At 53.6% G+C, this 26,710-nt stretch overlaps 1 protein-coding gene across 3 annotated transcripts in view; it reads right to left on the bottom strand.

Moving 5' to 3' along the window:
- Nucleotides 1-257: 257 nt before the first annotated feature.
- GTF2IRD1 (GTF2I repeat domain containing 1) overlaps nt 258-26,710 on the bottom strand; it is an 89,788-nt gene continuing 63,335 nt past the window's right edge. For 2 of the 3 annotated variants that reach the window (XM_012729234.1, XM_012729235.1), the window contains 7 exons: nt 23,603-23,786; nt 23,105-23,133; nt 6,463-6,540; nt 4,400-4,592; nt 3,333-3,370; nt 1,142-1,278; nt 299-497 (listed from right to left, as the gene is read on the bottom strand). In XM_012729234.1, coding sequence (XP_012584688.1) covers nt 429-497; nt 1,142-1,278; nt 3,333-3,370; nt 4,400-4,592; nt 6,463-6,540; nt 23,105-23,133; nt 23,603-23,786 — 728 coding nt within the window. In that variant the 3' untranslated portion in view covers nt 299-428. Of the gene's footprint in view, nt 498-1,141; nt 1,279-3,332; nt 3,371-4,399; nt 4,593-6,462; nt 6,541-23,104; nt 23,134-23,602; nt 23,787-26,710 lie in introns of all 3 variants that reach the window. The other variant, XM_004688304.2, reaches the window with a different exon arrangement.

Raw genomic sequence — 26,710 nt, 5'->3', positions numbered from 1 at the left:
GGGCCAACTGTGCCCCCAACATGGACTCCCTGAGGCCAGGGGGTATTTCTGGTATTTTGCCTTCTGTGCATCGCCCCAGCAGCAGAGACATGAGTGAAATCTGTACCTGGTCACCAGGGCCCAGAGGTTCTCCGCTCTGGCAAGGAAGGAAAGGCCTTGAGGGACCACCTGAGCTCGGTTTCCTGACCTTGTTCCAGAGAAGGCTTACCAGCCGCAATTCCAAAAGAACATGCAACAGTTAGGAGGAAAGGCAACGCTTTTTTTTTTTTTTTTTTTTTACTTATTTAAAAAGGCCTTGGTGGCAGGAATATAGTGTAAAAATCATTGGAAAAACTAAAAGGCATTGATACATATCCGAATATACACTTTGTACATAAATTACATTTCCTTTAGTCTTTCTGAGTGAGGTCCTGATTCAGCACTGAGGTCTAGTAATTCAGAGGTCCCGGGAGCTGCACGTTTAGGCCGGCATAATCCACCATGTACATTGGCCATTGCTAGAAAGAGGGGACAAAGGAATGGCTGGGTTAGGACACAGGTGATGTAGAAAGAACACCAGAACTCAGTTCTGCTTTCTGAAGGGGTCATGTCATTTGGGCTGGAGCCTTTTGACCTGTTCCCACTTGTATCCTAGGGCTAATCATGTCGATGGGATTGGAGGACCCAAGTGAGGTGGTCACCTCACAAACTCAGGCTCCTCCAGGCCTCGTGCTCCCAAATCCATCACTATGTCTCGGGATACAAGGTGCTAATTTAACATTCTGTAGGTGCTCTTACACCTAGGTGGGGAGAAAGGCAAGCGGAGCTTTTGGATTTTCTAAGAAGAGGTACAGGTGAAGCGAGCCCCGAGGAAAGCAGAGCCTGTATCTGGCAGCGCGGGGACCCGGAGCCTGCTCTGGCCCCGCTGGCTGTGGCAGGTCCCTTTCCTCTCTGGCTGCCCACCCGCCCAGTGGGGTTGGGACTTCCTGCTCGGGCGCCTGTGGGTAGGATAGGCAGATGTGTCTGCAACCCCCATGTTCTAGAATCCCACCCAGACCCGCATGTCTCCCATCCCACGAGCCTGACCCAAGGAAGATGGCCATGCTCAAAGTGGGGCAGCGGCCAGAGAAGAGATTGGCTGGTGCCCATCTATACAATTTACCACGAGAGAGAGCTGGTTGGTTGATGCCACGGACTCCGGGTTAGAGGACGAGGAGGAGGAAGATGAGGAGGAAGAGGAGACCGAGTTCCCTTCAGAGACTCGCTTCCTCTTGCGCTTGGGAATGCCGCTGTCTTTGGCTGGTGGGAGAAAGGGCTGCTGACTTGGTGGCCAGGGCCCTTGTCCTGGCTTCCCCACACCCTTGGGAAAGGCCTTTACTTTCAGGGCTGATGTCCTCTTCTCAGGCTTCTCATGACAGACCAGACCCATCAGCAGCTGAGACCCAGCTTCCTTTCCTCATCAAGCCCTGCAGTTGCCTCTCCTGCAGCCGCCTCTCCTGCTCACCCTCCCACCTTTGCTGACACAAAACCCTCACTGCCCAGGTACCCTTCCCCAGCAGGCTCATTTAAGGTCGGGGTCCTCTTGTAACTTCCCTGGGCCATCTAGTTTGTGGAGATCCCTCCTCCCCAGAACTCCCAGAGTCTGGGGGCCTGGCCTCTCCTGGTGAGTTTGGCCTCCTGAACCATGCATAGTTGGGCTTGGGGAAAAATCACTCAGTGGCCCTGCACCTTCATCTCACTATGAGTGAAATGTGACTAAGATCCTGCAGAGTTGCCCCATTAGATAATGTACCTGACCCCCTGTAACTACTCAGAAACTGAGAATTATGTTGTTGCTATTGTTACTGCCAATGTATGATGACCTTGACCTGACAATGACAGTTGTCCCAGTGGGAGGAAACACTGGTTTAGAGTCAGAAGTCCTAAGTCAAACTCCACTGCTGCCACTCAATACCTGTGTGACCCTGGGCAAACTGATGACCCTCTCTGAGCCAAATGGGGAAACAGTATAATGTGAAGCTCAAAGATCAGATATATGAAAGGGGCCAGTTTCATGCCCAGCACAGAGCAGGACTCAGGTGTTTTACTGCTGCAGAATTAAATCCATACGAATACATGATACATACAAACAATGATTTGCAACTATGTGCTACATAAGTAGGGTTTCTGGTCTGACAAAGGGACAGGCTACTGTGTAGCTGCCTAACACTGTCCACCAGAAGGGCCTTCATGACAGTTTCAGAGCAGGCTGGGCTCAGACAACTGTAAAGCTCGTAAAGAAAAAAAGAGCCTGGGGGCTTGTGATGTGTCATAAAGAGACACCCTGGGGAACAGAGGTAGGAGGAGTGCAGGCTGGGAGACAGAGCAGACACTGGTGGATGGTCCATGCGGAAAGAGCAGTCAGGTGCTGACCTGGCGCTGCGGCCACACCGGGACCTAAAGATGGCCTCCCAGAGCGAGGGGCATGGCTGTAAGCGACGGCATCTACCTCTGATCATTTGTCCCCAATTCTCCTTGCTCAGGCCTCCAGCCTTTTGCTTCTCTGCCCTTGACGTGTAAGCAGCTCCCACACCTTGCCACCTCCCTGTCCTGAGGCTGACTGCCATACCTGACCTCTGGGTAGAGGATAGAGCCCCTGGCTGCAGAGTTTCAGGTGAATCTGGACTCCACTGGAGTTGGGGCCTCAGGTCTTAAACTAGGTGGAGTGGCCCAGCCGCCCTGGGGCCACGGGTCCCATTCACTCAGTAGCCTTGACCACCCCCTTCTTCTCTCTGGGCCTCCTTTGCCAGCTGTGCAATGAGGGGTGGGGCTAAATGAGTACTGATTAGTCAGAGGTGTACCTCCCAATCACCCCAGGGCACACACACCCCTAAGTCTTATCAAACACTTCTCAATCAAAGCCATCAAACCACAGAGTCTGCCAAGTTCCTGCCAACCTAATGATTCTTGAAGACCAGAGCTGGTGCAGGTGTGTGTCCTGCAAACACAAGCAGAATCCAGGGGGGCTCAGCCAGTCTTGGGCAGTACTTGTGCCCTCACTCCTTCCCAGGTGGCTTCTCTGATCCTACCTGGTGTTCCCTCCTCCTGGCTCTCATCCTCTAGCTGATCTGCCAAGCTCAACACTGCTGTCGCAGGGCCCCCTCTGAAGAACCCCAGCAGCCTTTCTAGGGCCTTCTGGGACACTGACCCTGCTGATGGAGATCACAGGCTCCCCTGCAGAGACAGCAGAAGGAGGGGCCATACTTTCCTCCAGATGGCCAGTCATCTATCTATTAGTACCACCTGGGCCAGATCTGTCCACTGACTTTGCACCCCAAGAGGTAGAAGGGTGGCCTCTTTAAGCTTCCACTTACCTGGCACCTTGGCGTCATTGCAGATTTCTGCAAAAGGCCTGAAAAAGGAAGAAATCAATGGTGGTTAGAAAACAAGGTTTCTGGTCCTCCCTGGTGGCACATCGGGTTAAAGCACAGCACTGAGAGGCTAAAGCCACTTTGTATGAGTTTGATCCCCGCCTGTCCCGGAGGTGACCACATGGCGTGGCAGACCTCTCCTGGCCCGCCTGCTGCTCCCCTCAGCAGTGTACTTCATCAGTCAGACTGTTCTGCTCCCCACTCTGTCTCTGATGAACCCTCCCACTGCCGCTGCACCTCTGGCCTGTACCCCAGTTTCATATACACAAATAAATAAATCTTTTAAAAAGAAAAGAAAACAAGGTTTCCTCTCCTCCTTACCTGCTCCCTGAATACAGCAACATCTCTAGTAAGATGAGATACCACTTTTTTTTTTTTTAATTTAAAGAGTAAGTTTATTAGAAAGAGACAGGAGAGGAAAAGACACACTTGCATAGACACAAGTGGGCAGAAAGAGCTGCCCCGAAAGGGACAGGTTTGCAGGGAAAAAGAGCTGCAGGGCTGCAGGCGGGCAGAAATACCGCTTTTAACCCCTGTTAAAAAGTCAAGCCATGTGGGCAAAGAGCGAGAATCTGGCATGTCCAGTTAGTAGCTACCATTCCTCAGAGAGCATTTAAAACTGAGGAGCATGAGCCAGGGAAGACCCGGGCAAAAATTACCAGCCTCTCTTAAGAGAACAGGTGATGACCGCCTGCCTGGAGTTTCAGTGCTGTGCCAGGCAATGTCTCCAGAACCCTGAAGTATATTCCTGTGGTTGAGGCCTCCAGGCAGTGCATGGTATTCTGTCTTTGCAGCCTGCACAGACGGCGACCTGGGTCTGGATCCCTGCTGACCCACACTGCCCCTCCTCTTGCTCTGGGTCACTTCCTCATCTTTGCAGGGAAAGTGATGGCAAGCTAGCCCGTTCTGTCAAGTGTCCCCCCCACTCCAGGCTGAGTCTGCTCTGGGGAGGCCTGGAGGCCAACAGCACCCTCCCCTGTAGCCGCTTCCGCCCAGCTGGGAGCACTCACTGGAGCTGGTTGATGATGACCATGCGGACGTGCTCCCGGGCCTTCAGGATCTTCTCTAGCCGGTGGATGTCATATGTGTTGGGGTTGCGGAAGGGGATGTCATCGGGCAGGCCTGTGACCTCCACGGCATCTGGGCTGTCCCGGATCAGTTTGTAAGGGACCAGCACAGGCCGGTTCAGGCCCAGGGCCTCACCTAGAGGAGAGTCAAAGATGACCCCTGTTAAAAATCAAGCTACGTGTGGTAAGAGCGAGAATCTGACATGTCCAATCAGTAGCCACCATACCTCAGCATTTAAAAGTCACACACGTCACTCGGATTTTGTAATCCCATTAGGAAAACCAAAACCTAATAGCCAAGGCTGACACTGAAACAGATCTCCTTCCATGGCCATGGTGCAAGGGTTACTTAAGAGCACACACCCAGCACTGACCAAGGAGGATGATGTCTAACTATTAATCAGAGAAAGTTAAAACATCTTATTAGTTGTTTTTTGCTTTTGTTTTTTGGTGGATAAAATGATATATGATGTCTGGAATATATTTCAAGTTACTAAAAAGTCAAAGTCAGGGCCCTCCCTGGTAGCGCAGCTGGTTAAAGCTCAGCACTAAGAAGCTAAAGCCACTTCCGCATGAGTTCGATCCCCACCCAGAGGTGACCCACATGGCACAGCAGACCTCTCCTAACCCACCCGGTGCTCCCCTCAGCAGTGTACTTTGTCAGTGGACCTGTTCTGCTCCCACTCTGTCCTGGTGAATCCTCTCACTGCCCCTGCACTTCTGGCCTGTTCCCTAGTTCTGTATGGATAAATAAATAAATCTTAAAAAAAAAAAATAAATCAAAGTCAGTATGTGGAAATAGCTCAAATAGGATTAGCAAAATGTTGATCATCATGGAGGCTGGTCTGGGGTTTATCCGGTGGGCCATTCTTTCATGCTCCCTGCTGTTATGTATGTTTGAACACTGATTCCAGGGCCTCCCTGGTGGCAGAAGTGGTTAAAGTGCAGCACTATGAAGCTGTCTACAGCCACTGTAGCACAAGTTCGACCCCCAGCTAGGAAGCTGACTCACATGATGCTGTAGACCTCTCCTGTCTTGCTCACTGTTCCCCTCAGCAGTGTATTTCAGTAGATTTGCCTGTTCTACCTGCTCACCCCATTTTTGATGAGTCCTCTCAGCACCTCCATACCTCTGTACCCCAGTTCTTGTATACATAAATAGATCTTTAAAAGAAAAAGAAAACTGATTCCAAATAAATAGAAAAAATGGCAACACCATAAACACAGCAGAGTCACTTCTTACTGCCCTCAAAACGAAACTCTAATTCTTCCTCCTGGCCTCCCCAGTACTCCATGAGCCCAAGCCTCTTTAATATTCAGGTCCCAGCTAAAATGTCCCCTCTTTTGTGGGGCTTTCCTGTTCACACATCCAGAGGCCTTTCCTGGCCCCGGCCCCGCCTTTCCTGTCCCGTGACTGCATTTACTTCTTTTCCTTTATCACTATCTGAAACCCTCCCCTTGCCAAAATTACTTGCTGCCTCCCTGCTGCAATGCCAACAGCTGTGGGTAATACTAAATTCATCACAAATAAAACACGATGTCTATAGAGCACTTAGGTTCGGTCCAGGCTCTCAATGATCTAGATAGTGCTCAGCCAACTGGAAGGGTATTACTACAGCCATCCTGACTGGCTCTGCCCTGGCACCCTGGATGCCTTCATCTAGTCCCCATCCGCCTCCCTCGGTAGACTGATCTGAGCCCTGACTTGCTCTGGAGTCCTCAGGGCTAAGAGCGTGTTGGGGAGAGGGGGGTCTGCATGAACATGTCCAGCCTGTGAGCTTGCACCTGGGGGTAGTGGCCACTGCAGCTGGCTCGTGCCCCATAGATGGCTGGTTCTTTCCTTTCTAGGACAGGGAGAATCAGAGCTGCTGCCACCAGTCATGGGCAGAGCAACCGTGACCCCAGGGAGCAGGCAGGCCAGCTGGGGGCCGGGCTGGTGGCAGAGGGAGGCCAGCGAGGGGGGCAGGCACCAGGACCCTGACCCAGGGCGCGGCCCAGGCACTGACCGTATTTCTCATTGAAGAGCTCCTTCACCTGCTCCCGGAGGATCACCTTCTCCCCTAGTCTGTTGGCATCGTCTTCATCTGCAAGAGGAAGACAAGGGAGGGGAGTGAGGTCTGCAGGGGCTCAGCCACTGCACCTACTTCAATGTGGCATCTCTGACCCGCCCCGCCAGAACGTCTCCCCAGGCCCTGCCCACCCCACCCCCACACCCTGCCTGTTTCTGGCCTCAGCTGTCCGTGTAGCAACCCACCTGTCCGTCCACCCCACATTCGCTAGCAGGTACTGAGCATCTGAGGAAGGGAGGCAGGGGCTCGCCTCGCACCATCCGTGGCAGGCGACACCCACCCAGTGACACGGGCCATGCGTGGGGACACCCACCTCCATCTCTTTAAGTCTAGTGAGACCCACAAAGAGGAGACTCCCTTCCCTCCAGCGCCCATCCTGGCCTGGTTCATTCCAAAACTGATCCTTTACCAAAAATTGAACTCTTTTCTTCTAAATGAAATATAGAGGTGGGTAGAAAATCAAATGTGCTACAGGAATGTGGGCACCCCTTCTGAGCCCTGAAGCTGAGCTGGAGAATCCCATGACGCACCTGGCCCAGCATGCCCCCTGGGGAAGCAGCATGAGTGTGTGGTTCTGGGAAGGCAGGCTAGGGTGTGGGGTGGAGGGGGTGGGGTTGGGGAAAGACACCGGGGCTGACAGGCTGGCCCATGTCCTACCACGGAAGGGTGAATCGGCATGGTGAGCCAAGTTAATTTCATTCTAACCCTAACTCTGTGTGATGTTTGAAAAAGATGACTGACTCTCTGTGGCTCAGTTTCCACAGCCCTGGGAGAGGGATGGTTGTGCCATAGTGGGGAGAGTCCCTCCATGGGAAATCCTGACCAGCTGGGAGGATCCAGGGCTTTCACATACAAAAAGTTCAAGGCCGGGGTTCATCCTGGTGGCGCAAAGGGTTAAGGCACCGCATTATGAAGCTTGCCAAAGCCGCTGCAGTGTGAGTTCGATCCCCGGCCAGGGAGCTGACCCACATAGCACAGCAGACCTCTCCTGCCTCGCCTGCTGCTCCCCTCAGCAGTGTATTTCAGTCTGCCTGTTCTGCTCCCCACTCTGTCTCTGGTGAATCCTCCCACCCACCACACCTCTGGCCTGTACCCCAGTTCTGTGGCATAAGTGAATAAATCTTTAAAAAAAAAGTTCAAGGCCTCCTGCTATCAAAGCCAAGTTGTTGATGTTATTAGCTAGATTAGGGCCTCAATGATCTTGGAATCTCATATGAGACTTTGACATATGAGAATCTTCCAGATAACAAAGTTTGTCCTCTTAAATTACCTCAGTTTGTCGGACCTATTTTGGGGGGTGAGGTGATCATACTCCTGACCCAGCCAGCCAGAAAGTGCAGCTGAGCCTGCTCTGCCAGGAAAGTGGCCTGGTGGCTGCTTCTCAGGCTTCTTCCTGCTCACTCCAGTTTTTCAGCTTCCCCATCGCTCTATTGTCTGCCTCATGGCAGCTCTCATCTTGCTGCTTCTAATCTGCTGTCTTTTAGGAGAAGGAACTGAATTTTGCCCAGGGGTGTGGGAGGAGGGAAGAAAGCAACCAAGTTTATTAAATCACAGACCTGCTCTGTACACAATTTTAACCCAATTGGCTCAGGGTGATGCCTGGGGTGGCCCCACAGCCCTCTCCTGGGGCAAAGTACAAGAACCCTGAACAGCCTTGGCTTTTTTCCACCTCTTTTGGATGTCTGCCGCTCAAGTATGTTGATAACCATGACCATAAACAGCACAGAGGCAGCCGTCAGCAAGGGAGGCCCCGCAAGGGCAGAAGCTATCTGTGAAGCGAGGTGAGTAAACATCCCTCCTCTGCAGTCTCCAGGGCTGCCACAGAGCCCCTCCTGTGGCCAGGCCCGGGCTGGGAGTGCAGACACAGTGCACACCCTGAAGAGCACAGAGGGGAAACAGCTGTGGTGTCCCCACCACAGAGGAAGAGCTGCCTCAAGCAGGCAGCAGGGGCCACTGAAGTGGGGGGTCAGTCATGCCCCTGCCTCTGCAACTTGCACAACGCCCTTTCCTGGCACCAGTTTCGTCAGGATAAGAAGGTGCATTATTCAGCCACTTCTCTGAACTGCACATAGCCACAGGGGAATCCTATCACCCTCATGGAAACTGAAGCTGGGAGGAGGGCCGCGCTGCAGTGGGGTGAGGGCCGTGCCCAGGCCCATGGTCTCATGCCCATGAGACAGCTTCGTACGGTGCACATTTCAGAGTGCTAATGGCCCTCTTAATGAGAGCAAAACCAAGGGAGTAACTCAAATGACCAAGGCCAGGAAGACAGATGAATCAATCCCGTTAGTCTCTGGGAGATTAACAACTGAGAAATGAGTCATCAAGCGGATTTTGATGTTGCGCAAACATCACGGTGTATAATTACACACACTTAGAGGGGATAACCTACTATGGACTCAGTGTACACAGAGACCATCCCACATGCAATCTGTCATTGTTAGAAACGCCATTATGTGTGCATGATGGTCATACAATGGAATATTATAGAGCAGTGAAAACTGCAGTTCAGCTACACATTTTAACACCATATTATTTAATGCCAGTGACAGGAGCAAGTCCTAGACTTGATACAATAGGGTATTATACTTATAAAAGTTTTAAAAAACAATGACAAAGAAACAGTTTCAGTTTAGACAAATATTACATATAATACAGCCATTTAAAAAAAAAAAATCTACCTGGAGCAACAATCCTATCCTGGGGGAGAAGAGCTATAAAAGACATTTTGGAGAATATGAATATAGACTGTACATTAGATGATAGGGAGTTATTATGTTTAATGAGCATTGTAATAGTATTGTGGATATGTAAAAGAATGGCATTGTTCTGAAGAGATGTGGGAGATGTGTGTTAAAATATTTAGGCATGAAGAGACAAGATGTCTGCAGCTTACTTCAAATGGAGAGAGAGAGAGAAAAATAAATGGGGCGGTGTGTGTGTGTGCATGAGAGACAGAGACAGAAAGAAACTTGGCAAAGTGTTAAGAATTAATGAGTCCACAGAAAGGATATACAGGTAGTCATTATGCTATTCTTTCATTTTTCCCTGCAGTTTTAAGATTTTAGAGGGAAAAGCCAAGAGAAAAATATATATGCAATTCAGATTATTTGCTCTGGGGAGAGAGGAGGAGATGTAGGAAAGAACAGGGTGGGTGGGTGTTACTGGTGCTGCTCCAGCTCGAGGTGGGTGGGGTTTCACGAGCATTCATTGTAGTGTTTATTGACAAGTGAACAAGCAAACAGGAGGCATAGCTAACAGATTAAAAATAAATGAATTCCAAACACAGTGTGGAATCCTAGATTGGATCCTGGAACATAAGGGATGCCAATGAAGAGCTGATAAAATGTGAATAGCCTGTAATGCAGTTAATTGTACTGATCAATCCACATTAATTTCTGAGTGTTGACACGTGCCATGGTTATGTAAGACACTAACATCCTGCGTGGGTGAAGAATATTTGGGGACTCTATGATTGTTGTCATTCTTTATAAATTACAAAGGTATGTTGGGTCAATTAATTCATCAGTCCAGTGCACCTTTCCCTGCAGGGACACAAGACAGAGTGCGTCGTGAACCACGCACCCTGATCTCATCAGGGCATGAGGTCCCTGGGGAGGAAGAAGGGAGCATGAGGGAGGAATGAAGGTAAACCTTTTCCCTGGGGGTTCCTTCAGGCTGGGTTCTGTACCCCCATCGATCCATCTCCTCTCCCTGGGGTGGTAGGTGGCCATGACCTGCCTGGGCAGCTGCTCCATGCTTTTCCTGGAGTCTGGCTGTCTGACCTTCAGCTGACCTGCTGCACACAAGGGATTGCAACACTATCCCGAGGTGGGGCCCTCTGTCTGGGGTCTCCCTTGTTAGGGCTACTGGGCCCTGACACTGGCTGCCAAACACTGAGGTGCACACCCAGCAGGTATGATCACTTGTTTAGGGGAATTTGTGCCTAACTTGTCTGTACTGATTCAATTTTATTGCTGAGGAAAGGGAGACAGGAATGAAGAGTTCTAAGCATGGCTACCAAGGTAATGTGCTTTGCCACCAGTGGTGCCAAGACTTTAATTGAGGTCCTCTGTGGCGGGGCCCAGAACTTTCTTGGAGGTCTGTAGCCTTATGGCTTGAACCTGCTTGACTGAGCAAGAGCCAAGTTTTGGGGGTGAGGTGTGGCCCCAGGGCTGCCCTTCATGGACAAACAATCCTGGACTGGCCACAGGCATGGCTCTTTTCAAGAGAAGTGCCTCCTTCCCTCTCCTCTCTCCTTCCTTCCTCTACGGTCTCAGGTACAACATGGACCCACAGCCTGGCCAAGCCCTAGGTGAACCACCACCAGGCACAAAATGCCATCCACTAAGGACAAGCAGGGTGACAGTGCCTAACAAGGGAAAAATGTACGAAATGGAGGTTGACCAGTTGGCCCCACAGGCCAGGGCAGAAAGGATACCTGTTCTGTGGCATCTTCTGGGGTAGGGACTGATTTTGTGGACATGATCCTCAATGGAGCCAACACTACAGCCAACTACAGAGCTAATGGGCCAACACTTCCCTTTGTTACCTGTAGGGTCACTATTATAGCCCCAGTACCCACCATCAGGCCCACCGCATCTTAGGCACTTGCTAAGTCATCATTTGAGAAATGAAGCTCTTCATTCAAGGTGCTGTTCCTAGGTCTCTGCATGGACTCACTCACTTAATCCTTCCAACAACTCTGTGAGTCCATGTCCATTTTACAGATGTTGAAAATGAGAAATTGAGGCACAGAAGTGATCCAGTGATGCTGCAATTAAGTGGGGGAGCCAGGACATTATCTCTAACTTCTAGCCATCTGAATGCTGCCTTTTTCTGTTCTGCCTCTAAGGACAGTGGGAGGAATGACCAAATTTCAGACATGTTATCAGATCAACTGCCTAGTAGGGCCTTTTTCTACTGTTGTGGTATGTGTGTGGAGGGTGTCCATGCTGGAATTCCTTCTTCTTTCTGCACTTGAAACTCCCAAACTCCTGGAGCACCTCTGATCCTGCACATGCCCAAAAGCTCTCCAGGTCTCCCTCAAACCTGTCCCTCATCCCTAGGCTTCTTGAGAGTCCCCAGCTCCCCTCTCTTCCATGGTCACTCAGGAGAGAAACCTCAGCTGCCTCCAACCAGGCTGTGTCCAAAGCTGCCCACACACCAAACCCCAGAGTATGTAGCTATGTTTCTCTACCTGGCAGAGGGACTTTCTGGTATGACTAAGGTTCTAGACATGCAGAGATTGTCCTGGATTATTCAAATACATAACCACAGGCTCCTTATGAAGAGGCAAGATGGTCAAAAGCAGGAGAGGGGACAAAAGAAGCAGTAACTTGAAGATGGAAGAGGAGCCAGGAATGTGATCTCTAGAAGCTAGAGATGACAAGGAACCTTAGTGTCTCCTCTCAGAACACCCACAGAAACACTACCTATTGACACCAACGTTGGCCCTGTAAGAACCACTTCCAACCTCTACCACTATAAGGGTATATACATTTGTGTTTAGTCACTAAATTTGGGAAACTGGTTACAGCTGCCACAGAAACTAATACAAACTCCCTGAACCCCCTCACCTTCACCCACAAATCCCATGGTTACCACCATGGGTCACTTTGTGGGAGACAAGGCCTGCAGCTCTACCCATAGTGCAGTTAGGCTTCATTACCTCATCTTGAATAGCAAGAACTGCTGGCCTGGCCTCCACAAAGTCATCCTCTGCTCTGCAAGCCATGGGCATCTTTCTCAACAGTCTGACAGTGTTATTCTTTACCTTAAACCTGCCAAGGGTTCTCTGTTGTCCTTGGGGGCAAACCCATCCCTCCTCTGGCAAACAAGGCTCTGCTGGACTGGTTTCCCTCCAGCTAATGTGTTCTCACCCAGCCCAGCCGCTCCCAAGGTCTCCACCCCAGAGGCCAAGGAAACCTACAGTTTCAAAGAACAGATAATAGAAACTCTTGTTCCCTTACTTTCTGGCATGTGGAGGGGAAGTCTTTTCCTGCCTCGCCCTGTGCGGTATCTATTATCCTGCATAGGGGGAAGGGAGGGAGCTAGGTACTGTGGTCTGATTCAGGGTCCCTGCTGGACACTCAGGCAAGTCTCTGGGCTGTCGCCTCTTTCTGGGTCATAAGGGGAAAAGGCTCTCCCTCAGGCAGAAATGGGGGTTTTCTATCTAGCTCCAAGATGCCAGCCACTCCTGGCTTCCTCCTACCTCACCAGTTTTCATTTTCCTGTGCTCCAAATGCTGAGGGCACCAGGACTCTGGCCCTTTGACTTGACTCACTCCCAATGACCTCATTCTCTTTTAGGGCTTTAACTGCCAACAATATGCTCATGATTTCCCAAATTACACCTCAAGCCCAGACTGCTTCCCCAGATCCCCACTTAAACATCAAACTGCTACCGGATGACACCCTAGACTTAAGCCACAAGCTGATACTCTATCCCCTCCACAGATGGTTTCTCCTGCATTTTCCTTGTCTTGCCTGCTGGCACTTCTGTCCTTCTGGAAGCTCCGTCCAAAAATACCTAAGGTCAACTTGACTCGTCTCTCTCCCAGCCAACATCAGCAAGTTCTGTTGGCTTTAGCTGCCAATGACTCACACCTGACTTGGGCTGTTACTATCGCCTCCTTGGGTCTCTGTCTGTCCTCCCCCTTGGGTCTCTGTCTGTCCTCCCCCAGCAGCCAGAGGAGCCTGTTAAACCCCATTAAATTCTGTCTCTTTCTGCTCAGAATCCTACTGCAGTGGCTGCCAGCTCACTGAAGCAAAAGCCTGCTGTAGTCATTTCCACCTCCTCTCTCACTGCCCATGCCTCTCCCCTCCTCTACCACCAGGGCAGGTGACCACATGGCCTTTGCACTTGTTCTTCCTGCTTACAGTGCTCTTCCTGGCTTACTACCATCCCCTCCACGTCTTTACTCAAAGGTCTTCCTTGTCACCACCTCATCTACTGTTGACAACCCCTTAAAAATAAGCACAATCTTGGGCCCTCCCCAATTATGCAACGGGTTAAAGCACAGCACAATGTAGCTAGCCCCAGCCGCCTCAACACGAGTTCCATCCCTGGCCAGGGAGGTGACCCACATGGCGCGGCAGACCTCTCCTGTCTCACCTGCTGCTCCCCTCAGCAGTGTACTTCATTAATCTACCTATTCTGCTCCCCACTCTGTCTCTGGTGGGTCTTCTCAATGCCCCTGTACCCCAGTTCTGTATACATAAATAACTTAAAGAAAAAAAAAAGCACAATGTCTTCTCCCATCTGTTTCCCTGCCTCTCCTTACATGCTCACCTAACACGCTTTTGACTTCACTCCTTGTTTGTTCTCTGCATCCACACCAGAATATAAGCTCCATGAGGCAGGGTTTATTTTTTCAATTGGTGTTAATCAAAAGCCCGTTTCTCCCCCTCCCTGCTGGGAGTCGGCCTCACAGACGTCCTGTAACAGTGCTTGACCCAAGATAGCACCCGAGCTCCCAAAACCCTACAGGCCCGTCTGCGGTCAAGTCCCTGGGCTGTAGGGTCTCCAGGCTCAGGCGGCATGCCCCGTGTCCCCCACCTCCCACCACGAGGCCCCCTTTGTCACCATGCTCTTCTCCAGGAGACTGGAGAGATCGTGTTCACCAGTAAAGTACATGTGTGCAGCCGGCTTAGGGCCCCGCCTCCGTGCCTGTGGCTCAAAGCCACATTTATCAGCCAGCCAGAGCTTCTGTTCAGCACCCCGTGTCTGGTGACCCCTCCAGCTGATCTCATTCCAGTCTTAATAAAAGCCCCGGTTGTTCCTGTCAGCTTGGGTGGTCCCAGCTGAGGAAGTCATTTCAGTGAAGCTTTCTGGAATGTTGCAGATGATTCTGAAGCCCCCCCCACTGCTGCCTTCTGGGGCTTGTGGAGCCCCATCTAACAAGTGTTGGGAAATCTAAGGCCCCCTCCCCCCGTCTGGCAGGGCTTGGCTGGCAGGGGCAGGACAGGGCTGCAGTGACCCAGCTGGGCCCCCACCATCCAGGAAAGGGCGGGCCTCCCCGACATCACATCTTCCATCACCCACAGAGCCTCACTGGGAAGAAAGGAGGCAGCGGGCCAATTCTGGGCCTGGCAGCTGGGAGTCTGCCCACAGAGGCCTCCCAGCCCCGCCTAGCGAGATGCCAGCTCTTCCCAGGAAGGCAGAAGGGAGATCATTACTGGAGCCTAATTAACAAAGAAAAGCAGAGATAATTAAGTGGAGAAACATGTGGCTGGCGCTGGAATTGTGGTATCTTTAGAAACTTGAGAAAGGACAGTTTTATTTTGAGCTCGCAAGAGTTGGAAGTGGGGGAGGGGAAGACTGAGAGACAAAGGGACCTAAACTCTGATTAGGGAGGAAGAAATAACCCCTGGGTGTGGGAGACAGAAGAGAGGGGGGCTGGGGGGCCACCATGGAAGGTGTCCTTGCTCCAAGTGACCTTGAAGCCCAGAAACAGTAAGGATCACACAGTAAGTTCTTATCCAATGTCAAAGTTAACTTATTCAAGATCACACAGCTCAGAAGAGTAGAATCAGCTGTTCCCCCTCCTGTCCAGTCCCTGTCACCCCCAAACACCCTCTGCTCCACGAAGGTCATTTCACACAGCAGTGGAATGACAGGAGAACCCGCAGAGGTGACAGATGTAGCAGAGGCTAGGAGCCTGGCTTCTCCTACTTGTCCCCCAACGCCCTACAAATGGGATCGAAGCCCTCTGCGCGGGAGGCCTTCCCCTCACAGCTGAGCTTCTCAAACCGGGCCTAACACAAAGCTGGGTGGGAGGTGTGGGTAATCCATCTTCCTCAGCAGAATGTATTTTAATACAGTTCCTTAAATCAAAAACTCAAAGAGTTTATGGAGCAGACTCTGGGAACTTCCTAGATAAAGCTGGGACGATCCACAGGTTGGGCCCTGGTGGGCGGGGGCGCGGGCTCTGGCCTCCTGGGCATCAGGGTCTATCAGGCCCGGCCCGGGCCCCTCCACCCTGCCACCTCCCGCACAGTCAGGCCCTCCGCTCTCCCCTCGCCGCCTTGCTTGTGAGTCCCAGCACGGCAAGGCTGGGACTTTCCCACCTGCGAGTAGAAGAACTAAGGCCCAGACAGGCAAACCTGACTTGCTGGAATCACACAAGACGGTGGCAGCCCTGGCCCCTGCTCTGGGGTGGGGTTGGGGGGCCTGGCCCCTGCTCTGGAGTGGGGGCGAAGTCTGGCTGCTTACCCAGGTTCAACAGGGGGATGCACCTCTGGGTAAAAGGGAGACCCCCAGGGGAGGGACCGGCTGGGTTTCCCTGGAAGGGAGCTGGGGCCCGGCAGCTGACTGCGCCCTGGGTTAGCACCTGGCTTCTAAGCCCAAGAAGAGCAGTGGGGAACCTTGAAGCTGGCAGCGGAGGGAAGGAAGGCCCCGCCGTGTGCCTCTGAGGCTCTAAAGCCAGGCAGAAGGCTGCAGTCACACCCTCCAAGGCTGTTCTTTAACCACTGCTATTTGTTTGCAGACGCTCTTTGGTTCCTTGATTCCTCTGCTCTCTGCAGAGATCTGTAGACAGCTGACTGGCTCAGCTCCCCTTACAGCACATTCCTCCACCTCCCAGCTCCTTCTCTTCTACAAGCTTCTCTCCTTCAAGGTCCCGTGGAGGTCGGTGTGCTCTGGGCTGGCCCTGGGCCTCTCCTAGCTGCTCACTTGCCATGGTGTGTCATGCCCTGCCCAGTGCCAGGCCACCCTGCCGCTCTAGGCACCCACGGGACCCACCAACTGCACATTCGCCCCCAAGTTCTCACTGGCCCGTGACCCCGGGGCGGATACACCAATGCCCTTTCTGCCCTCCTCCCCTCTCTCTGCACAGCTGCTGCCACCTCTAGATTCTAACCTCACCCATCTCGGGGTCCTGCAGCTGCGCCGGGATCAGGCCTCCTCAAGCTCCTCGGCTTTGCTGCCCCAGTTTTCCCTTCTCCAATCCGCCCCTTCTGGGTGCAAGTGTGGTTACCATGGTAATTGTAAGACAATGCAAATCTGATCCTATCACTTTCTTGACTGAAAAAATCTTCAGTGCTCTAAGACAGGACTTCCAGGTCAAGGTCTTTAATAATTCTGGCCTCATTCTTTCCTGGTGCTCTCCCCTCCCCTCGCCCAAGCTCCAGAATAGCACAGACCTGGTATGACTTCGGCTCTGTGCTAACTATGTGACTTTCTCTGCCTCTTCCAGCTTCAGTGTGCTCAGCCGCAAAATGGCATCAATCTCCCGGGTTTGCTGCTGGACGCCCGACGCTCCTGAGAGGCACAACCTGGGCACTCAGCAAAGGCTGGATATGATCACTCCCTAGCTCCCGCCTTTGCTGGTCAGGAAACCCCCAGCTCCTGGGGCGCACCCGACTCCCAGATGTGTGCTGGCCAGGCCGGCCGGTGGAGAGCTGATCTCGCCTTGGGATGGCACTGCATTCGCATGGCAGGTGGGTGCGGGACACCCACACTGCTCCGCTCAGATTTCCTGAGGGCTCACTTGTGGGCAGACACACCTCCACAGCCAGCTCTGTGCCTTGCCACCCCCCCCCCCGGCTCTCCTAAACCTGTGGTCCCCAAAGGGGCGCACACATTGGTGCTTCCTCCTCTGACCACCCCTCCCTTGCTGCCAGCCCTCCTTCAAGCGCCTGGACCCCAGCCACCCTTCACCCACACAGACCGCAAGTGTGCGGCTCTGACCCTCTCTCTCTAGAAGCTGGCAGAGGGCTCAGTACAACTCTCAGCAGCCCTTCCCCCACCTACCTCTCTGAGTGAGGCCCCTCCTTACCCATCCTGACCCACATCCTCCCTTCACTCACTTCTCTGAGCCACTGGTCCCACCTGTCACCCTCTCTAGGGCCGGCTTTCCTGGCCGGGGCCATTTCTCACTCTCCGGAGCCGCTCCCCCACTCCGATGCCTCCACTGCTCCCTAACTGCTTTGTCCACGCTTGACCTTGAAGCCGCCCTTGGCCAAGGCAATCTGGTTCCTTCTTTTAACAGATTCTCACTTGACTCAGGAACCTCACACCTTCTGGGTGTTCTGTCTAGCTCTCCAACACCCAGATGCTGGAGGGCCCCAGGGCTCATCTGTGGGATCCTTCCTGCTGTCCACACTCACCCTGCCGGTGATCCAGTTTCCCGGCTTAAATTGGGTAAACACAGAATGGCCCCCAACAGCGTCTCCAGCGGGTCCCTCTCTGGAGTTCTAGCTGCTTGTCTGCCTGGGTGTCCACCCTATCCACCAACGGCCTGTCCTCTCCTCCGCTAGCTGCTCAGGACTGAATCATTTTATTTATTTTTAACATGAAGTTTATATTTTTTATTAAGAATTTTTTTTTTACAGGTATCTGGGACAAAATCTTGATGCCATCTTTGACCTCTCTTTTTCTCACCCACATTCATTCTATCAACGATCATGCTGGCCTCACTTTCTAACTATGCCCAGGGCCCTGGAGGCTTTGCTGACTCCTCCCCCCATCCTTGACCTGGATTTCCACCTGGCTCACAGATTCCTACCCTCCTTCCTTGCGGGCCTTAACTCCTGGTGGTCTATGGGAAAGAATCCTTGTCATGGACAGCCTTCTATTTGCCCTGTGGTACTCATCACTGTTGAATGTGACGCTATTTGTTTATTTAGATGTCTCCCACACTAGCCTACAAGCTCCACAAGGACAGAGGTTATTGTCTATTTGTATTCCTGAATCTTGTTTAGCACAGAATTGGCACTCAATACATTTTTATCATAGAAATAAATGACTGGTTAGCTAGGCAGGGATGATGTTATAACCGCTAGTAGCCAGAAGGGGGCAGCAAAGAGCCAGCCAGGGTGGATGAAAGACCAGTGGGGCACAGACTGGCAGGGGAAGCGCGCAGAGACACCACTCCTGGGAGGGGAGGCAGTGGACAGCAAGCCCTGGCCTCAAACTCATCATGCTGCACCTGCTGTGTGACTTTCAGCAAGTCTCTAACCTCTCTGAGTCTCAGTTTCCTCCTGCAAGGCTGGTAACTGAGGGAACAGTGTACCGATAGGGAAGACGCTGCAACCAGCAAGAGAAGCTGATGGGAGCTGCCCAAGTGGGGGAAGGTTGTAATGTGCCTCAAAGACAAAGGAAAATACTGATATTGAAAATGTATGTGTAATTTTATGGTAGGAACAGTGAATGTAAAATTAATAAGCTGGGGGGTAAATCTGGAAGAAACAGACCATTGCCAAAATGAACAGTCATCTCTGGGCAGTTAGATTTCTGCGATTTCCAAATTTCTACCAGGGGCATGTATCTGTATTTCCCTTTCGATGTTTAAGACCTACTAGAATGTTCTGTGGCTATCCTAGCACCAGACACTGGGCAGGGCCTCTCTCCTCCCTTGGTCACCACTGCTTCTTACCCATGTTCCTGAGCAGCAACCTCCTTTGCTGTCCGGAGTTTTTGTGGCCTCGAGCCCCTCTGCATTTTGGGAAGAGATAGGCCTTGACTCAGCAGTGCCACTGAGAGCACAGAGGGGGATGTCAGGCCCCCCCGAGTCCCTCTGCAACAAACCTCCCTTTGAGCCCTGCACACTGCTGGCCGGGTGCCCGTGTGGCCTGGGGGCCCCGGGACACATGTCTCCAAGAGCTGGCGCTTGAGGGCAAGGTCCCTGGTGCTGTGCGCAGCCACCTGCCTCTCTGATGCTGGCCTAGTTCCCACCTTTAATGGGAGCTGCTGAAGACAGGAGGGCAAGCAACCTAGCTAGGGAACAGGGAGCTACCGATGATGTACCCCTCTCCCTGACCTCAATGGCTCGCGCCCCTGGGGTCAGGCTGGGTTACCTCAGGCCCTTGAAGGCAGAGCTGAAGTCCACGCTAGTATAAGTGGTCAGCCTGGCTCCATCATCCCTCTGCTGCCCCCCCACCCCTGCACCCTCCCTCTGTCCCCTCAAAGTCCCTCTAGCCAGCATCTCCACCACCCAGGGATCTTATGAAATCCCGGCCCACGTCCCTGACCTGAGCTCCAAAGCCCCACCCAGCACCCTTTGAGGCTCAGCCCGCTCCATCTTCCTCTCTGGCACCTGCCCACCACCACACATGAGCAGGTAGGGCTACTGGCCACAGTGGCAAAACTGAGGCCCCGAGGGAGCCTGTAAAGGCGCCCAGTTGGGACACCACTAAAGGCATTCTGGGGTTCTCTCTTTTGACCTGAAACAAAATCGACCCAGAAAAGTCTGTACCTTCACACCCCCTCTCACCCCCACTGACCCACAGTTCCAGGCTGTGCTGTGCAAGGCTCAGATTTAATAACCAATTGATCTTTAAAGCGTCATTTCCCTCTTTAGAATTCACCTTCTCAGGATGGTTCCCGATTCTTCCATAAAGGACCTAGAAAGCTCAGAGCCACCCTTTACAGTGTCTATCTCCTCCCCAGGGGAGACCCCTCCTTCCCAGCTCTCACCCCTGAGCAGGGCCACCCCCTCCAATGTTGTGGCTTTTGCACCACAATCCTACTGATCTGGCTTCCCCCAAGCATGGGTTTGCTCATGCTCAAACACCCTGTAGTGCCGAACTGGACAAGGGATGGGATTCATGGCAGGTTCCAGGGCCTGGAAGGCTCTCAGCAGGTTAAGGGGCTTCTCTGCAACCACCTGAGTGGAGCTGTCCACAGATGTCTTGTGGGTAGCCGTACGGACACGTTATCCAAGAGTTAATGGGCCGCTCACCCTAACTTCTTGGCACAGTGAATCCTTCTAGAAGTTGGATCCCAGCACCGGGGAAAAAAAAGGGCTCTTAGATGCGCTCAATTTAGGTTTCTGCTAGGGACCTAGTTCAAGTTCAGAATAATAACAAAGCTTACATGTCTTACACTTCTAAGGTTGAAGATGAAGGTTCATTCCATATTTTTGGAGGAGGATGAAAGAAAAAAAGAAAAGTCTCTGAAGACTGTACCTAGGGGGAGGCTTGGCTCTGTGGCATGCTGGGCCATGTCCTCCCAGCCTGGCCCCCTGGCTACACCCCCTCCATCCCACATCCCTGCCCCCCCCAGCTGGGCCTGTTCCTGCTGTCCACACCACATGGCTTTCTGCTCACCCCCCAAGGCTCAGGTAGTGTCGCCTCCTCCAGGGAGCCTTCCTGCATCCCAGGGAAAACAATACAACAGCCAGCCTCACTGCTGGAAACCAGTGCTCCATGGTTCGCCCGCCCCTGCTCACACTGATCTCCTTCTGGTCACCTGCGCTAGCTCCATCTTACACATGAGGAAGTGGAGGCGTGGACATAGGGAATAATGAACCCAGAACTGCAAGGCTAGTAAGAGGGGCGCTGAGATCTGAACCAGGATCTGAGTCCTGTGCTTTGCCACAGCCTACACAATGTCTCAGATCCAAAACCCCAAAGTGGAGTATCTGCCATCCTCCAGACGCCCAGGGCACCAGCCAACATACTGCAGCCCCCACAGATCACGCTCCTATGCCCTGGGACCCCACGAGTTGCTGTGACAGGCTTCAGTGACTGTCTGAAGGAGAGTTTGGGAATCGCCTCCCTGGGAAAGCAGCAGCACTCAATGACCCTGACGAGTCTGGGCCCCTTCCCAGCACAGCGAGGCGAGTGGCGTGAGTCAGCGTGGAGCTGGCCTGGATGCTGCCCTCCGGCTGACGCCTGGCCCAGGTGCCAATGCCTGGAAAGGTGCTGGCAGTTCCACCCTGAGGGCTGGGCCAGGACACTTTCCATCTCCTCCTCCAGGCAGCCTGCCATCCTCTCCCATGCCATGTGGGCAGAGAAAGTGTGTCCAAGGGCTGTCTGCACTGCAGGAGCCAAAGGGGAGGGTGATGGCTGGCAGGCAGATGAGCAGAGACCTGGGCCAGGCTGCCCCAGGCTGAGATCTGAGAAGCAGCTAAGTGGCAAAAGGGCGGTGCGCGCCCCTGGCTGGAGGGCGAGCCTCGCCCAGGTCTTCCCAAAGCCCAGCGTTCTGCTGGAGTGTGGTTCTCCCTGGTGGAATGCAGGAGAGGCTACGGTGCCAACTGTTCCTTCGAGACAGGTGGGGCACCCAGGTAAGCACCTGAGTTCCCTCAGCCACAGTCTCATTTGCAACAAGGGGACCTAGAAAAAGTAACAGTGCAAATACTGAACCTCTAGCCCGGCACACGTCAGGGGTCACAAGTCTCTTGTCCGGACTCATCTGAGATGCGCCGGCCCCTGAGCCTAGATGTGGACCCTCCCCACAGGGAGGGGGGTTGGAGGCCTCAGGGGCTGCAGAGGGGAGGCCTGTGGGCTGCCTCACTCTACTTCTCTCTGTGGGCAGAGGGAGGCACCTCTGGTCTTCCTGTCGGGGCTCCTGGGAACTGGCCCAACAGTGCCTGGCACTGACACCACCTTCAGCAGAAGCCCCCAGCGGGGCACTCAGTGAAGCAGGGGGGCCCATGGTCCTGAGCAGGGGGTGGTGGTGGGGGTGGGGTCCAGCAGCCACTCCTAGAGTGGGGAGGTGGGGAGGAGCCTGGGGGCGGCAGCAGCAGGAAGGCATGGCCCAGGGACCACAGGAAGGGGCGGGCAAGCCATCCCCGCCTTACTCAGAATGCCACTGAGCATGTCACACCTCTGAGAGCTCAGAAAAAACACCTGTGAGAGGGCCCCGGGCCCTGCTGCTCACCACCTCCTTCCTCCGCTCCCCTCTCCTCCCTGGCTCTCCAAGTCCTGCCTTCCCCAGGCTCTTCTGGAGTCTTCCTCTTCAGGAGCCCTTGCGGCACCCCCCGTCCCCAGCCTCCCATTCAATAGGAGCCGCCATGTCACGCCATCCTGGGAGGGCCCACTCCCCTCCGGTCTGATGGCCTCTCCTCTCATCCCCAGAGGCCCACCCAGCCAGGCCTGGCACTGGGGTGAGCAGCTTCAGGGGGCAGCGTGCACCAACGTTCTCCTGAAGGTGAGGTGGAGTCCTGGACCACAGGCCTCCTCCGCCCAGGCCCTGAGACGGTGCACCTGCCCCCAGCATTTCGGCACAGCTTCCCCGAGGGGCTCCACTGTCTCTCTGTACACAGGTTCTTGGGTCCATGTATGACTGGAGACCCGCTCAGCCTGAAGTGCCACCAGGTGGCTATTCCGTGGTCCCCTCTGCCCTCTGAGACAGTGCCTGCTCATCCAGAGCTTGGGAGGGCAGGGACGCAGCCACAGAGAAGATGGATGCCTCGAAAGGGGAGGATGTTGTCTACGAAACCCGGGGCAGACACACATCTTACCACCAAGCTCAGGGGTCCGCACACGGGCAGCCCTCCCCCTGAGGTTAGGAACCCACCTGCCGTCCACCACACCAGGGCCACCCCAGGCCACCCAACGCCCTCCCCCCGCCCCCGCAGGAGCGGTCGCTGGCCAGCCTGGCCCTCTCTCCAGAAGCTGCTCGGAGGGGCCTCGCACCTCCCCTTCCACCCTTCTCTGAGCCAGGTCCAGCCTAGTTTCCTCCTCCCATCTGGGGCTGGCGCCTATGAGGTGGGGGAACAGAGGCACAGGAGCCTGAACCCCAGCACCTGTGACCTATGAATTTGGACTCTGGCACCAAGCACTGTGACTAATGGCTCCCTGCCCCCCTGCCCCATGGGGCCCCCCGATCCCCAACAGCCAGTGCCTCTTACCAGGCTTTGGGATGAGTCCTTGAAAAGGCCTGGAAGAGAAACAGATATGGGAGTGTTAGGAACGTTTGGGGCGCACCCAGGCCAGCTGTAAGGCGTGTTGATATGCGTGCATGGGGCCGGAAGGACAATGTGGCAGGAGGGTGGCCAGGGTCTGCTGCTGGTTCTGTGACCACCGGCGAATCACTTGTATAGCTTTCCTCCCCTCTGAAGTGACCAAGGCTTCCCCTAGCTAGCAGCTAGGGGTACAGCAGGCAGGCACTGTGGGCGGGGAGAAGGGGCTGCAAGGCTGCCCCCACTGTGGTGGGTGAGGGTTCACATGTGCGGGGCCCCCTATGCCCCAGCAAGCCTGCAGTTCCCTTCCCCTGCCCCTGGGGACCCAGGGTGACAGTGGGTGGGCGCCCTGTCCAGCACAGAGGCAGGACCAAGGTCAGACAGAAGGAAAGGAGGGTGGAGGCAAGCCCCCACGCCTGCTAGGCCTCCTCTCCCTTCCCTGGGTACCTGGTGACCGTGAACTTGATCTTGTCAGCCACAGCGAGGATCCTCTCCAGGTTCTGGGAGCCAAAGGTGCACGGCTTTCGGAAGGGGATACCTGGGGGCAGTCCTTCGATGATCACTGAGCCGGGGTTGCTCTTGATTCGCTTGTAGGGGACCTGGACTGGGTACTTGATGCCCAAGGCTTCCCCTAGGGAACAGAAGGGACAAGGAGGTGCCATAAGAGCCACAGCAGTGTGTGGATCTGGGGGCTGTGGGGAAGCTGGATGCAGAATGACAGAAAGACTTGTGCGCCATGTGTGTTGGGGGGTGGGGGCAGGGCGAGAGGCTATCGTGAACACCTGTGGGGAGGTCTTAACTGTGGGAGCCTAGGAGTTAGAGTGTGTTGTGCAAGGGCCTGGGGAGTCGGGTATGTGAACATGTGTCTAGATGTGTGGCTAATACTCCAAGGGAGAGGGCAGTGGCCTCGCTGCCGGAGAATCTGAAAGCCCATCTCCAAAAGGTGCCCTGTGGACATCTCACCAGACCAGCCTGACCTAAGAGGGAAGACTGCATTTGGGAGCAAGGAAGTCAGTGTTAACCTGCAGGTTCTCTTCTGGATCTGTGCTCCATCTTCTTTCCTGTCACCTCTGGGGAGTGCCGGGCTCCTCCACCTTAGAGACTGTAAGTTTCACAGCCAGCCAGGGACAGTCCCGGGGAGGGCGGCCACTGCTGACCAGGCTTGGCAGAGGCCTGCTGCCTGCCGGCAGGGGCCAAGCTCTACCGCCCTGGATTCCACGAGGCCACTATACCTTCTCAGGCTCCCTCATCCTGACAGCGGGCCGGAGCTGCCTGTGACCACCCAGGGTCTGTTGAGAGCACCATGCCCAGTGTCACAGCTGCCCACTGTGAAAACACACTGCAGAAATCTCCACGTGTCACAGCACTGGGAGGAACCCTTGCATGTCTGTGCCATAGACTAATATTTATCTCACAGACAGGAATTGTACGACTGGCCTCATTTCCCTTTTTGCGCTTGCTCCCAGGAAGCTCAGAATCTGATTTGTGCCTTGCATCTAGCAAGTATAGACCTTCTGAGTCTTCATGTCACCCTGGCTTTGCGCCATTTGCTCTAGCTCGTTTGTAGTTTTGAGATATATTCATATACCATAAAATTTACCACAATTCAATGACTTTACTATACTCATGAGCATATGAAATTACCATTTTAACTATATCAAACAGAAGCCTGACACCCATCAGCCATCACCCTCAGCTTCCCTCCATGCTCTGGCAACCACTAATCTACTATCTGCATGGAATTCTGTCCTGTTTTTAATTCTTCATACTGAGTTTCTTGCTTGCTATTTTCTATGTGATTGAAGAGATCCTTTTTGAAAAGGAAAGAAATCAGCATCGTCCGTCCCTGGGGACCCTGCCATCACGACTTTTCACTTCCAGCCTCCAAAATGGCTCTTGCTACCATGACTGATGCTCTCCATGTCACCAAACCCTGTGACACTCGCAATCTTTTGGCAAAAACTCTGACACAGGTGGTTATTCTACCCTCCCTGAAGCCCTTGCCATGTGCCCACAGGCTACGTTCTCTTGGCTTCTCATTTTTCTGGCCACTGTTCCTCTTGACCGGACCTTAAAACTGGAGCTCCTTGGTGTTTGGTCTGGTTCTCTCACAATCCTCTTTGTACCCCGAGGACTGTCTCCTCCACTACCATGACCTAATGCTTACCTCTGCAACAGTGGACTTGCCTCTCTGCTTGTTGCAGGGTAGTCTCCACTCCGCCCCCAAACTCAGTAAGACCATGGCACTCATCATCATGGTACCCCCTCTTGGTGACAGTGCTGCCTCTTTCCCTGACTGCCAAGTCAGTTTGTCCCCAATGGCCCATGTGCTCCACCCCCAAACCCCCCTTGTCAAGGAGTTATGCCCACACAGCCGAGACCTAGGTCAGTGAGCACACAGTATTTCCCTGTAAAGAATGGACATATGACTCAGTGGGAACCAGTGAGAAATAAGAGCAGGGAACTCTGGGAAAGAAATGACCTGGCTCTCTGAAGAAAGCCTACAGAAGGGCTGGTCCTCTCCCTCCTTTCAGAAGGCGAAGATGGGGTGTTCTGGACCCGCTGCAGTCACTCCGCCAGCAAGTCAAGGCTAGCCTGAGGTGATGTTGACACCACAGAACGATATTAAGGACATCCTTCAGCTGCTGGGTCAAGCTGTCCCTGCAGGCTGCCCTTCTGCCAGTCTTCCTGTGCGATGAGCAAGGGCAGACTACACAACCTGGAGACAGTTATACCATTCTCTGTCCCACTCCACATGCTCTTTGAACCGTGTAACATCAACACGTCCTCGTGGAGGACTGGACTCTGGGACTCCCCCCCCTTCAACCTGGACTTTGGAAATACTGTGAACCAATGGAGGAGGGCAAAAGTGACCCCGCACATCTCTTAAGCTGGGTCAAAGAAGGCAACAAGGCTCCCACTGGGTGCTCTCTCTCAGGACTGACAAGTAGGAAATCCAGCTACCGTGGAGTCGCCGTGCTGGAAAGCCCACAGGGAGAGATCATACAGAAATCAGAGAGCTGTCGAAGGGGCCCGGCTGTTCAAGTTCCCCAGATGACCCCGCCTTAGCCGCCTTCTGACCACAACCTTGGGAGAGACCCTGAGCTCTCAAGAGCCACCCACAGTGCGGCCCCCAAGTTTCTGACTCACTGACACAGGAGAGGGAATGAACGGTCACTGCTATTTTAGGCCACTACTTTTAAGATGACAAACCCTGCAGTCATAGTAACTGAATCACCAGCCAATGAGCCCTCGGTTCTGAGGAAGCTGGTTTGCATGTGGTTTTGGTTCTTGAGACCAAAAAGTATCTTAACTGATACTAGCTTGTTTTTCTCAGACCAGGACTCCAGTGGACGCCTCTGGGTTCCTCCCCCGCCCGCTGACAACTCAGCACCATTTCTTCTCCCTCGGAAGCACATCTGACTCTATCCACTTCCCTCCAGCATCTGCTCAGGCTCCACCCCCACCTTCGCTCCTGCCGGGGTACCCTCTCCCAGCCGGTCCCCCACCTTCGCTCCTGCCGGGGTACCCTCTCCCAGCCGGTCCCCCACCTTC

Source organism: Condylura cristata, unplaced genomic scaffold, assembly GCF_000260355.1.
Source record: "Condylura cristata isolate star-nosed mole 26May11 unplaced genomic scaffold, ConCri1.0 scaffold00024, whole genome shotgun sequence".
NCBI classification, from domain to species: domain Eukaryota; kingdom Metazoa; phylum Chordata; class Mammalia; order Eulipotyphla; family Talpidae; genus Condylura; species Condylura cristata.
This window is presented reverse-complemented; position numbering and strand designations above follow the sequence as displayed.